The sequence below is a fragment of the Lytechinus variegatus genome, chromosome 1 (assembly GCF_018143015.1).
Source record: "Lytechinus variegatus isolate NC3 chromosome 1, Lvar_3.0, whole genome shotgun sequence".
Taxonomy (NCBI): domain Eukaryota; kingdom Metazoa; phylum Echinodermata; class Echinoidea; order Temnopleuroida; family Toxopneustidae; genus Lytechinus; species Lytechinus variegatus.
In genome coordinates, this window is record NC_054740.1 from 39,316,341 (window position 1) to 39,329,500 (window position 13,160).

General features: G+C 38.0%; 1 protein-coding gene across 1 annotated transcript; it reads right to left on the reverse strand.

The window, feature by feature from the left end:
* Positions 1 to 255: 255 nt before the first annotated feature.
* On the reverse strand, positions 256 to 2,081 carry LOC121413685 (BTB/POZ domain-containing protein KCTD8-like). Its single transcript, XM_041606609.1, has one exon. It carries the CDS (start codon positions 1,841 to 1,843, stop codon positions 1,094 to 1,096), a length of 750 nt encoding a protein of 249 aa, XP_041462543.1. The 5' UTR covers positions 1,844 to 2,081; the 3' UTR covers positions 256 to 1,093.
* Positions 2,082 to 13,160: the final 11,079 nt, after the last annotated feature.

Here is a 13,160-nt window from a genome sequence, read left to right on the forward strand (position 1 = left end):
GATGAATTTAATCATTGAATTCCTTTGTCAGGAAAGCTATAAGACGGAAGAAAAACATACTCAAAGTTGGTTCTGCGACACATCTTAAAGTGTTGCACAACACTGACCAGCTTGTAGCGTGATCACCGATGCATAAAGTCTCTTAATTGGTTTCCATTTCCATAAAATTCGATACCAGCATATTCATTGCTGAAACTCTCACTATTCGCTTTCGTTTGGTGTGAATTTATCATTGATGGATTTTTATTCCAGCAATCCGATTCGTGTCATGCAAATTTAATGACATATTTTCCAGGATCAGTATCGGCCTGTTGTGACACCAAGCATGTATGACGATATTACAGGCGATGCTAACACAATCCGAATCCGAATATCCTGAAGGCTAAATTATATTGCCATTCGAACGTTATAAAATGCGTAGATACAGGCACGGTCTATTGTAGGGCATGTAAGAGTACCAACTATAAAAAAATTATAATCTCTAATCATAAAGCTTCTCGAATATATAAATTAAGAAAGAATAATTCAATATGGCTATAATGTAAATTTTTTGAAACTGCGTGTACGTCTGTCCGGCGATGTGCAGAATTCACTCAAAGGATTGTACGTGTCATTGGGTAGGCAAACTACATCTATTCTCCACGGGTTTAAGAATTAAATCCGCTGGACATGACAGCAAGGGTGAAATATTCCACAAAGAACTCGCTGACAAAGACATAATAGAACGAAGTGATGCACTCCGCATAATTTAAGTCTTGGGATAACTTAAAAGGTGACGTTTCGAGAATGAGACTAAGTTTGTGTCTGTTACAAAGGTATTTCCAAAGACATGTTTAATATGTCTAAATTGTTCAATCTAAACGCGTATACTTAACACCAACAGTTACCATATTGAGATTGTCCTTTAATTTCTCCAAATTCATTAAAATTGTTATTTTTGTCCCATCTGACAAATCCTATACGTCGAATCTTTTATGCGACAAGAAAATTTATAGCTTCCTTTTGAAGATAAAATCTGGACCGACAGAGTATCACACTAAATAATGTTCATCAATTTCCTTGGTGACTGAAGAACGTCCAATCATGTCCAAAATTATGGTCGTTGGAACACAAATTCATTGTAATGATGCCATTTACTTTCCTCGGTCTCCATTGGACCGACCTGCGAGCTTGTCCCTGATGCACAGCAGCTGATAAATTTGAAACCAGAGGTGGCTAGCATGTCAAAGGCTTGCTCTAAGTAAATGTGTTTTAGGTAGAACCTGGCACTGTAACGGCTGCTTTGACCGCGGTCAGGATCACGGCTTTCATTCAGAGTGTCCCCAAAGACCTCCCTCGCCAACGATACCTTTCCGCTAACCAGGATCCGAGAGACTTTCCTGAATTTTACATCGGCAAGGCCGTCGCGACCGAAGGCAAAGGTCCCTCGGTAGCCGATGGTCAGGAACCCAGCGGCCTTGCCAGAGGTACCGTTGCTTGATATTGAATTCGACGCCGCGTTCGTGTGTGGAGTAGGCGATGATCCAAGGAGGCTCATGAGCCCGGCTAGACGATAGAACCTTGCTTCTTCATACAGGCGGGATGATTCAGTAAAACCTTCTGGTAACAATAGCTTATTAGTCCGTAGGTAATCCAGAATGTACCTGAACAACTGGCCATCCCTATCAATGAAGTATCTACCTCTCGAGTCTCTGCTCACTAGACCCGACTCACATCTGCCGGTGAATATCTCGGCTAGCAAGGAATCCCTGTCTCTTGTTAAGGTTCCCAAAGCCGTGGTGTACGCTTGGCCTCCAACATTTAGCTCAACAACCGCCGGGAAAGGTTCTATATCGGATGACATGATTGTGGATTTAGTACAGATGTTTCACCAGAACACACCGATGGACTGTTCCCTATATGTGCATTGATAAGGAAAACAAGTTGATCGATATCAGACCGTTTTGTCGAGTCCGTGAAAGTAGTGGTGTACTGCGCGACTGATCGATGTGAGCACAACTTGAGAAATGCCCAACTTTCCGGTTTATTCGTGGTTATAATGGGTTTGCTGGTGGCGTGTCGTGTGATGCGAAATGCGTGTATACTGTGGCGGCTCGACATGCAGAAATACTTTCGCGGAAAATGCGCAGTGGTGTGTTTGCATTTAACCACTTTCTGCCATTCTCCCCCCCCCCCCTCTCTCTCTCTCCCTCTCTCTTTCTGTCTCGCTCTTCCTCTCTGCCTCCTTGTTTTTTATCTCTGCCTTTTTCTCCCCCTCTCTCTAAAATGTATACCCCTTCTCTATTTACATTTCTCTATTCTACATCGTTTCTTTCTCTCTTTTCTTGCTCTCGATCTGCCCGTCTATCTCCCTCTCCTCCCTCTATTTCTGTCTGTGAGTTTACGTCTTTGTCAACATGCATTTTTCTAGTACGTCAATCACTGATCGTCCACGTTGGTCATGTATTTGGAGAAGGAAAATACAAAATGAAACCAGCACTTATTGTTCTCAAAACCAGTTTCTATTCATAATACACACCTTTCATTGAACCTACAACGTTCTCATTGAGAGTAGCGCCTATAGCTTCATCCCTCTCAATCATACATTTTATAGCCCTCTTTACAAAACATCATACGGCCGATACAAGCTGGTGTATCCCTTTAAAATTTCCTTACAATTTTTTTGGTGATTGTCTGAGCTGCAGACTGACCAAAAATATATTACTTTCTTATTAAGAAATATTGATGAGGAAATGACTCTTCGAGAGTGCATACGTGAATAACTGCTGTAAGCAAAACATGAAATGTTTAGGATTGCCAAGACTTCATGGAACAGAGCCACACCAACGAAACCGATTCCAGATCGATCAAAGTTATTACGTGATTCCGAAATGCACACCATCGTTCGGTTTGGAGACGGATTCGTCGGTGTAACTGTTCCATGAAGATGAAGTGTTGGCTATAATATCCTAAGCAACACAATAACCTCTACATACTGAACTCCGAGAAAGGTTAAGTTCTATGGGTTAGACGTCATTTCCGTTTTATAGAGGAAGCATATACTATGTTTATATTGTGACATAAACATAAGAAGGTTCACTTCATGTAATCAATATGCCTGAATAGCACTTCCCAGCCACTTCGTAGCGATTTAGTTCCCTGTACGATCAGTGCTGCACAAGTCCCCTATTCACATTTCCCATGTTTAATAAGTTCAGTTAGCGAGGCAGATGAAACGCTCCACAGAACATACTTTTCCATAACATAATTGAAAAATTAATATAATTGTAAATGGTTGCCCTACTTGCCCACATACAATAATGTAAGTGAGTGGTACCAAAGTGAGGAGTAGTGATGTATACGTTATTTTTTGTTTTTTCTTTCTATCATGCCACTCTTCCATATACCCCCCCCCCCCTCCTGCATTTCTTTCTGGGGGGGGGGGCTATCCATCGATGAAGGCTATAAAGTTTTATCGTTTGACATATCACTTTTATATACCATTATCGCTTTTGTGTAATGTAGCGCAAGCAAACCTCCATTTATTTTGACTTGACTTTCGTGTATATTTATCTGTATCTGTACGGTACCAGCAAGATTCGTTTATAGAAAACACTATTTCTCTTGTAAGTGTCAGGCATTATCAATCTATATACCATCCACATCCGTGGGCTTCACTTATATACCCGCATAGTCTCATAGTATGTCACTCTTATATTGTTTTCTGTTTCGGGTACACCAATGAATCTGTCTCCGATCGATGGTATTTCAATGAGAATAACGTTTTAGCTATGATCGGACAGTGCGCATTTTTGTGAGTGTGATTGGGGCATCAGTGGCATCTTTGGATAAACCCATGTATTAACTGCGTGTTTATTTGGATATATCATGTAATAATAATAATAATATTCCGCATTTATATAGTGCTTAATACATCAGAACGACGTCTCTAAGCGCTTTACAGACATAACCCCGGTCATCGGATCCTTGCATAATAATGATAATAGGCATTTATATAGCGCCATCTATCTAGAAATATTCTATTCCGAGGCGCACAAGAAAAGAAAGAATGAGAAAGTTTGGATGAGTGTCAAAGTGCCAATAACTAATACTGTTAGAAAAGATCAGATTTCAGTTTGGATTTGAAGGTCTCCAGTGATTGTATAATTCTTAAATTTAATGGCAAATTATTCCAGAGAGAAGGTGCATGCCCGCATACAATATATGCACCTTCTCCACTCCCTGGGAAGCATTCCAACACGGAGTTCCAAGACTCAATTGCTAGGCATACTACATAATTATACACTTTCACATCCTACCGGGTACCCATTTAACACCTGGGTGGAGAGTGGCAAAGTGTGGATTGACCCCTTGCCAAAGGACGCTAGGCCATGGTGGGATTCGAACACACGACCCTTTGATTACAAGGCGAGATTCAGAACCGCTACACCACGACGCTTCCATGGGTAATAAGGACACTGTAGACAAAACATGAATAAGAATGAAAATTTCCCTTTATCCTATTTACATGTATGTATAGGTATAGATACTCCTAGGACGAGTGAATCTTTCTTGAGAGGAGATTAGGACTCTTTCATCCCTACTGAAAAGAACTTAGTTTCCCACAGTGTGGTCACAGCGTGGAACAAGACGTGAAATCGCCTGCACGGTAGGGTGCCGTGGCCGAGTGGTCTAAGGCGCCGGACGATACATGGAAAGTTCAGGGTTCGATCCCCGGCCGCGGGACCTATTCCCGTGAGCAAGGCATCTAATAGGCAATGCTCTTTTATCCTGCGTTTAAATAAATGAAAATACTATAAGCCTTTTTGGTAATAGGTGTGCACTTGCTAAGAAAAATGAGCATTTCAAGAAAGTGTGAACAGTTTTGAAAAAAGTGCGAGGGCTGACCATTCACAAAATCGCAATGAGATTTTTTTTTACGTTTTTGTACACAGTTTTTGAAAAAAAAAAGAAATGGGGACGGAAGCCCAACCAGCCCCTCCCCCCGTTTATTCGGATCTTGCTAAGGGGATTTTTTTTTTCATCAAGTGAAAAATGTAAACATGGTAGGGGAGAACAAATTTGCAGGCTCATGCAGTCACCTTTTCGAAAAAAAATCTAGAGAGGGCGCCCGTCTTCTTTCCATTATCCTCTGTTCCAGTCAAACATCATATCGACGCAATTGATCATGTTGAATCTTATTTTCCATTTTCAGATAGTCAAGTTTAAATGATGAATAATCAAATTTAAAGGTAAAATTCACCCCAGAAAATGTTGATTTGAATCAATAGAGAGAAATCAAACAAGCATCATGCTGAAAATTTCATCGATGTAATACAAAAAAAATATATATATTTTTCACCGTAACGGTTACATGCCCTGGATGGCAGAAGATATAATTCAGTACCAACGTTTAAAGGGTTCATAGCCAATAGATTCACTACTTGCTTGGGAGTTTCTGTTTTGGCATGATATTCAATCAAAAGTGTCATCAATTTAGTTCATATCAACAAATTCACAGTCTCTATAATGATTCAGAAAAATGTTTCACATGCTGTTTTATGCGTATCTACATGCTGATGGGTTATCTTGTCATATTCCCCATGATGATGGAACTGCTGGGCATCGATAAAAATGGGTCATAAGGACACTGTGGACAAAAGGTGAATAAGAATATCCTATTAACATGTATGATATAATGAATGAAGTCTAATTATATGTAAGACATAGACTTACTGAGCGTCAGATGCCCAAGACTGACTACTTCAGAAAATCAGACAATAATCATGATAATGGCATCAATTCCTGTCTGTTTATTGTAATTTGGGGTACAATTTGTATTTTTTAAGGGCTGGACTAACACAGTTATTGATGGAACTATATCCAGGAAGAATATACTTATAAATGGTAAATTAAAAAGCAAGGAGATATGGGATCTATAAATGCTTGGCTCACTGTTCTGTAGAGGACAATACAGTCGAATCAGTCTTTCTTGCAACTGTATTGTAGGCACTGTACAAGAAGAAGGGAAATCTGTAAGTATGGTCCACTGACAAAAATATTAATATTAGCAATCCTCACAAAAAAAAAACCTGCTCCTGGGTAAAATCGTTAATCTTTGGTCCATAATAGCTCCAGTTATTCTACAGATAAGAAATGTGAAAGCAGCAGATGAAGTTTCGTTTAAAGCTGAAGAAATATGTGAAGGACCTGAAAGTCTCACCCCAAAACACCAACATGTATATCAAAAGATAGTATCGCTGATAACATCAGCACTCTGCTACCAAATGTAGTGTGCATAATGCACATTAAATTATGAGTAGGCCTACATGTAGATTGAACGGCAATTTTTTTTTTAACTCTCATTTCTATAAAAGCAATTTGACAATCCTTATGAAAATGTGAATTGTTTTCACTTTTGTTTGAGAACATATGTATATAAGTCTGGTCTCGTATTTAACATTATTATTTCATTTTGTTATAAATAATGTTGAGATATTGTCAGAAAGACTGATATATTCATTCATTCGTTTATTTCCATTTTCAACAATTACAGTTTCTTCTGTACATGTTGACATATATAAATAACAAAACATATTTCAATTATTCCGGTACAGAAAATTATATTCAAGATTATTACAAATCAGGTTGAAAATGGAGGAGGCTGCTAAAAAGCGGAGCTTGTAGAGTGCAGCCTCCTAATATCTATATACATATATCTATATGTATATTGTAAAAGAAATTGATGAAGAGAACAATTAGGGTAGGCGTAGCTTAAATCAAGGTTGGTGATGCCGAAAAAATGTATCTGCAGGGAAAAGGAAATTATAATTGGTATAGTGTCGAAAATCTGTCTATCTGACGGTCAATCGGATTGGAGTCGCCCTAGCCACTAACCTGTCTCTATGGTCTAGTGGTTAAGGCACCGGCATTCAAAGCTGGGGGCCCGGGTTCGATTCCCGGCAGAGACATTTTTTCGGCATCACCAATTTTTCCAAAGGGTAGATAGCTCTGGGGAACCTTGATTTAAGCTACCCCTACAATTGTTCTCTTTATCCATTTCTCTCACAAAATATTTAAATAAAAAAGAGTTGCCTAAATACAGATTCTGTTAATTCAGTCTACCAAATCACAATAAAAAACCCGAGGTTATACAATGTATACAAATTACAAGCTGTAGTTACATGAATATTTGCAGTGTATATTAATAAATTTTTACTTGAAAATACAGAAAATGGGATTTTTTACTAAAAATGTCTGTACAAAAGACCAAACATGTCTGTTTCATCTATTGTTGGACTAGGTGGCAATGAAAACATATCACAAACCACAGATGAACAGATAATAAAGGCTAACCTCTATGTACAAAACTGTCATTTGGGAGCAGTTTTTACCAAAATTGACCCCACAACGCTGTTTTTGATCAAAAATAATAATTTTGAATGGCTCAATGATTCATGTAAGTTTGTGATCAGTGACCACAAAAACATATAGTTGGATACATTGCACGCCTTATTTGTATATATATTTAAGGATTTACATGTGAAAACTCTGATTTGAAAGGAATATATTCGGCGGCCATTTTGAAAAATTGCTTGGAACCAATATCAGATGTATTCTAAAACAAAAATACCTACTAGATTTGTGTTCAGCAGCCCAAATGGCAATATAATCCAATCGTTTGAAATTGAATATCCCCCCCCCCCGCAAAAAAGGATTTTATTTGCTCACCCCTAAATAACGTGTTAATTTTCTATTTCATTACTTGGTAATATAAATGGCTGCTTTATTTCTTCTCTTTTTTATTTCATATCATGCTGAGTTATTTATGCCAGTTCTTCCACTTGCTCGTCTCTCAAGCACTTTTGGTAATTAGCAAAGTGTGAAATTAAAATCAATTAATCATTCAAAGACTGATTTTGAATGTGGTTTAATGGCTCCTTCAAGCCGGCTTCAGTCTTGCATTTGGGATTTGTATCGACTAGAAAAGAGCGAACAATAATTATTGCTAATGAACAATAGAAAATGTTGATCAGGCAGAGGACTTGAATAGGCGACTTATTGAGCACTTTTAGAAACGTACGTCGACATAGACGACTGGTACGAGATGACGTCATTTTTTGGCCTGCCATATGCCTCAGGTCCTCACACATGTCCACTTTCAGAATCGAGAACCTCGCCACATCGATTTTGCGATTCTCCTAAATCACAGTCGACGTGCACGTGAGTGACGTCATTTCAATCCCTCAAGCTCAGCATGAAAATCAATTTCCCTTTTAAAAAACAGTTTTAAAAGGGAAATTGATTTGTAGTGAACAAGGGCAGACGGCAACGTTGACTTGAGCGATCAGACGACTGCTCCGCCGTTCTCGTTTACCATGTTTACTGCTCCCAAAAGTCTCGTTTGTATGACAGGGGATATTGCTCTCGAGGCGGCCTCAGTCCACTTTCGGCGAATGGGGTCTGTTGAAGGAGGCTTGAAAGCCGGCGTTGGAGGCGGCCTCAAACCCGACGCATGTTTATCAGAGGCTTAATTATTAGGGCATACACGTTTTTGAATTTTAATTGATTGATTGAACTGAATCTCGCATTTTTACACATTTGTTTGTTTGCTTGTTGTTGTTGGGTTTTTTAAAACACTTTTTCTTTGTTTGGGGTGGGTACCAAAGCTAAGGATGGGCTAATTCAACTGGTGAAATTGCTTCAATAAATGACATGAAGACCAGGAGAGCATTTCTTGAAACGACTTGACAGATGTTTTATCCGACAAATAATGTTTATCCGACAGTTACTATGGTAATGGTGCCTCTGAGCCAATCATATTTGAGGAAAGTTGTCAGACCTGAAAACTAGTCGGACGAAAATGTTTATGAAACGCTCCCCAGGGGAAGCACGGTTTATCGAAGATATTATTCTCTTTTGAATTATAAAACAGTGGACCGTAATATTCAATTATGTATGGGCGGCCATAAGGGCCAAAATTAACGTCATCTTTAAACAAAAGGCAGTAAAAAACAAAGGATATAAAGAAACAAACAGACAAAAAAAATCTTCGAACGTTAAAAGGTCCATGACAAATGAACAAAGGACGATTACAATCATTCAAATGAAGATTACAGACAAAGGACAATTAAAAATATACAAAGGACGATAAAAAACAAACTACGATTAAAAACAAAAGACGATTACAGGCAAACAAATGACGATTAAAAACACACAAACGACGATTAAAAACAAACAGTGGACGATTAGAAATAAACAATGGACAAGTAAAAACAAAGGATAGTTGCAAACAAACAAAGGATGATTAAAAACAAAGGGCGATCAAAAACAAACGAAGGACAAGTTAAAACAAGCTGACAAGTAGAAGCAAACAAAAGACGATTATTAACAATAAAAGAACGATTAAAAACAAACCATGGACGATTGGAGGCAATCAAAGGACAATTAGATAGAATTGAGCAAAACCGATTCGAAATAAAGAAAGGATGTTTTGGAACGTCGAAAGACGACATTCGAGGACAGTAGAGGGTCGTATACCCGACAAGAGTCTATAAATTTGGACTCTTGCCCGATGTACCGTACGCGTACAGTGCAGGTAGCTGCAGATTTATGAAGAGTTTGGTTGCAAAGGGGTCAGAAAAATCATGCTTTTTATTCTCACTTATTTTGCAATATTTTTATGTGAAACTAAATTGTCATTATGTACTGCCCTATCATGCGAACATAAAATGGGTATAAAAGAAATCTGTTTCTGTTATTGTTTATGGTAACTTCCGTAAACTCGGCAGGACAGCATTTTGCTTGCAAACGCCAAGCTGGTATATAACCAATAATCTAGGCAACAATTTATGTCTAGGTTAATCAGTCTTAGTGGCTGACGTTATAGGCGACAGATATCACTCTCTGGCCTTTTTACCAAAGTGGAGACAATTGGCAGAGTTGGGATTTGAACTCACAACCTTGCGATTATGAGTCCAATGCTCTAACCACTGAACCACACGACCCCTGTCTTCAAACTAATTTTGGCCCATATGGCCGCCCATAGTTTTTTTTTTTCAGACTGCAAAAGATCAATTGAAACAAATGGATCGTTGAACTTGTTGTTGATCGTTGTTGTAGTGGTCTCAGTTCTAAACTCGCCATCAGAGAACAGAGATTTCTTGAGCTTTTCCTGTATTGATCACCTCAAAATCGCAAATCAAGATGAAGCGTCTTTTGGTTCTGTATCTGGTTGCATTTATTCTACTGGCTGAATATATGGATAATTGTAAGTACTAGTCTGTTCATTTTAAAGCTAAATCCAGAGGGTGAATTATAATACTGTTACTCCGCACCATGACGATTCTTGTCTCACCTGCGAAGCAAAGTGAGACTAAAGGCGCCGCTTTTCCGACGGCGGCGGCGGCGGCGTCAACATCAAATCTTAACATGAGGTTAAGTTTTTGAAATGACGTCATAACTTAGAAAGTATATAGACCTAGTTAATAAAACTTAGCCATAAGGTTAATCAAGTATTACTGAACATCCTATTAGAGATTCATGTCACATGACCAAGGTCAAAGGTCATTCAGGGTCAATGAACTTAGACCATGTTGGAGGAATCAACATCAAAATCTTAACCTGAGGTTAAGTCTTTGAAATGTCATCATAACTAAGAAAATATATGGACCTAGTTCATGAAACTTGGATGTAAGGTTGATCAAGTATCACTGAACATCCTGCATGAGTTTTAGGTCTCATGATTAAGGTCAAACGTCATTTAGGGTCAATGAACTTTGGCCGAATTGGGGTATCTGTTGAATTACCATCATAACTTTGAAAGTTTATTGGTCTAGTTCGTTAAACTTTGACATTAGAGTAATCAAGTATCACTGAACATCCTGTGCGCATTTCAGGTCACATGGCCAAGGTCAAAGGTCAATGAACTTTGGCCGAATTGATTGTATCTGTTGAATTACCATCATAACTTTGAAAGTTTATGGATCTGATCTATGAAACTTGGACATAAGAGTAATTAAGTATCACTGAACATCCTGCGCGAGTTTCAGGTCACATGATCAAGGTCAAAGGTCATGTAAGGTCAATGAACTTTGGCCATGTTGGGTTTTTTTTGTTGAATAACCATCATATCTCTGTAAGTTTATTGGTCTAGTTCATAAAAAGTGGACATAATAGTAACCATGTATCACTGAACATCTTGTGCGAGTTAGAGTAGTTTTCAAAGTCAGCACTGCTGCTATATTGAACCGCGTGATGCAGGTGAGACGGCCAGAGGCATTCCACTTGTTTTTCTTACTGCGCGCTTTAATCCAGATAGTTTTCGTGGCATCGAGGGCAACGACCCCCCCCCCCCCTCCCGGCCGGGTAGGGGGGGGGGGGCAGTCAGTTCGTAATTCTATATAATTGCATGGGTGAAATGTGCATTGAGTGAGCTGCGGCAGTTGCCTTTAATATTCAGTTTTCATTTTCATGTCCAACCTGAAATCTGCATACAGCAATTGATAATTTAGCCTGACAGAATCTATTCAAAAAGAAAACTTATTTTGTATCGTTGAAAAAAAAACACAAACATCTTTCAACATTGAATCCCTAGATGCTCGGGCTTGGCGGCGTCGCCTCCGCCGCCATCGCCGTGGCCATCCACAAACTTCTCTTGAAGACTGTGGTAAGTTGATGTTTCTGAATATACGCTACAACCACTGGTGTATGATGGGTGCTTGGCCGGGCCATGGATCCCCAAATTCTCAAGACAAAGAAAATGAACGGGCACACTGTTACAAAATTTCTGCTTTAAAACAAAATCATGCAGCAGAGTCTCGAGAACCCCTGTAATCTTTCTGCACTATGTAATCTTACCTGCATTTGTGCAAAATGACAGAAAATTGGTATTTTGTGTATGGTCGCTTGTCATAAGGTGGTCCAATTTCGCGAACAGGGTAAAAATTGTCAAAATTTTTATTTTTTGATATGTTAAAGCTATTACCATTCTCTAAATAATGGAAAACTTTTAAGTTAAATACCTTTATTTTTTCTTAAAATTACTAATTAACAGCTAATTACTACATAGACGTCAATGTAAATGTGAATTTTGAAATGCGTTTTTCTCAAATTGGACCTGCTGCACATAAAATGGTGTCAAAAGTTAATGCAACATTGGATCACCCTAGTATTTTGCAGTTATAATCTTGAAACATCAATAATTAAATCTGTACCAAAAATTGAATAATTATCTATTATTGTACGCATATTAATTATACTAATTAATTAACCGTATTTAATTTCACATTTTGCCCCCAAAATACCTGTCACTGTGTTTATATGCTTGGCAAAATGACAACATCATGGGTAGAAATGTTTGTTGCAATGATACACAACATTTATAATAAAAATTAGGATTACAAATTAGAAAATTAACCAAATTTCTCCAGTTTACTAATTGATTAGGTTGCAGATCAGAGCTGACATACACATGTATTTCATTGCTGCATATTTTCAGAATTATCAAATTTCTTTGACATTTAGTTGTTCCCTGCTTTAAAACACCCAGAAATATGAGGATAACAGTCATATTACATATTATAGTAAGTTGTTAATTAAGTTTAATTAATATTCTATCATTCACCGCATCCATCGGCTCCGCATCCACCGGCTCCGCCACCCCTGTTACTTCAATCTTAATGTGCTATAGTTTTTGTTCCTGACATTGTTTTGATCTAATTCAACGTAATATATTTAGCCTATGGTTCTAGCTTTAAAATGAGATCTTATTCAATAAATTTGGTCAAGATGCTGTGATGAAGCAACAATTTATCCATGGCACCGTGTTGAAAATTGTTCATACGCCACCCTTTTTGCATACCCAACTTATGAAATGCGACCGTATGTAACCTTTATACACATTTATTGTTATAACGTTGTTTTTACATTTTTTAAAACAGACCTGTTCTGTAAAATTGTAAAAAATAATCTTCCCCCTTATAACACTTTACAAAATGATTCGGTTATTTCTTTCTGAAAAATCTTTTGTTTTTTTCTAATAGTGTGTGGTATTATATTCTGAATATCATATCAACAAATATATCACAAAATGAGGCTTTTGCATTGAAGAGCAGGTTCTTAGATGTTTTGCCATATACGCCATTTCTGATCCCTCGATTTTTTTTTACTCATTACGCCAC

Excerpts from the sequence above, each read along its gene's own strand:
- LOC121413685 (XM_041606609.1), bottom strand. The coding sequence starts at position 1,843 with ATGTCATCCGATATAGAACCTTTCCCGGCGGTTGTTGAGCTAAATGTT.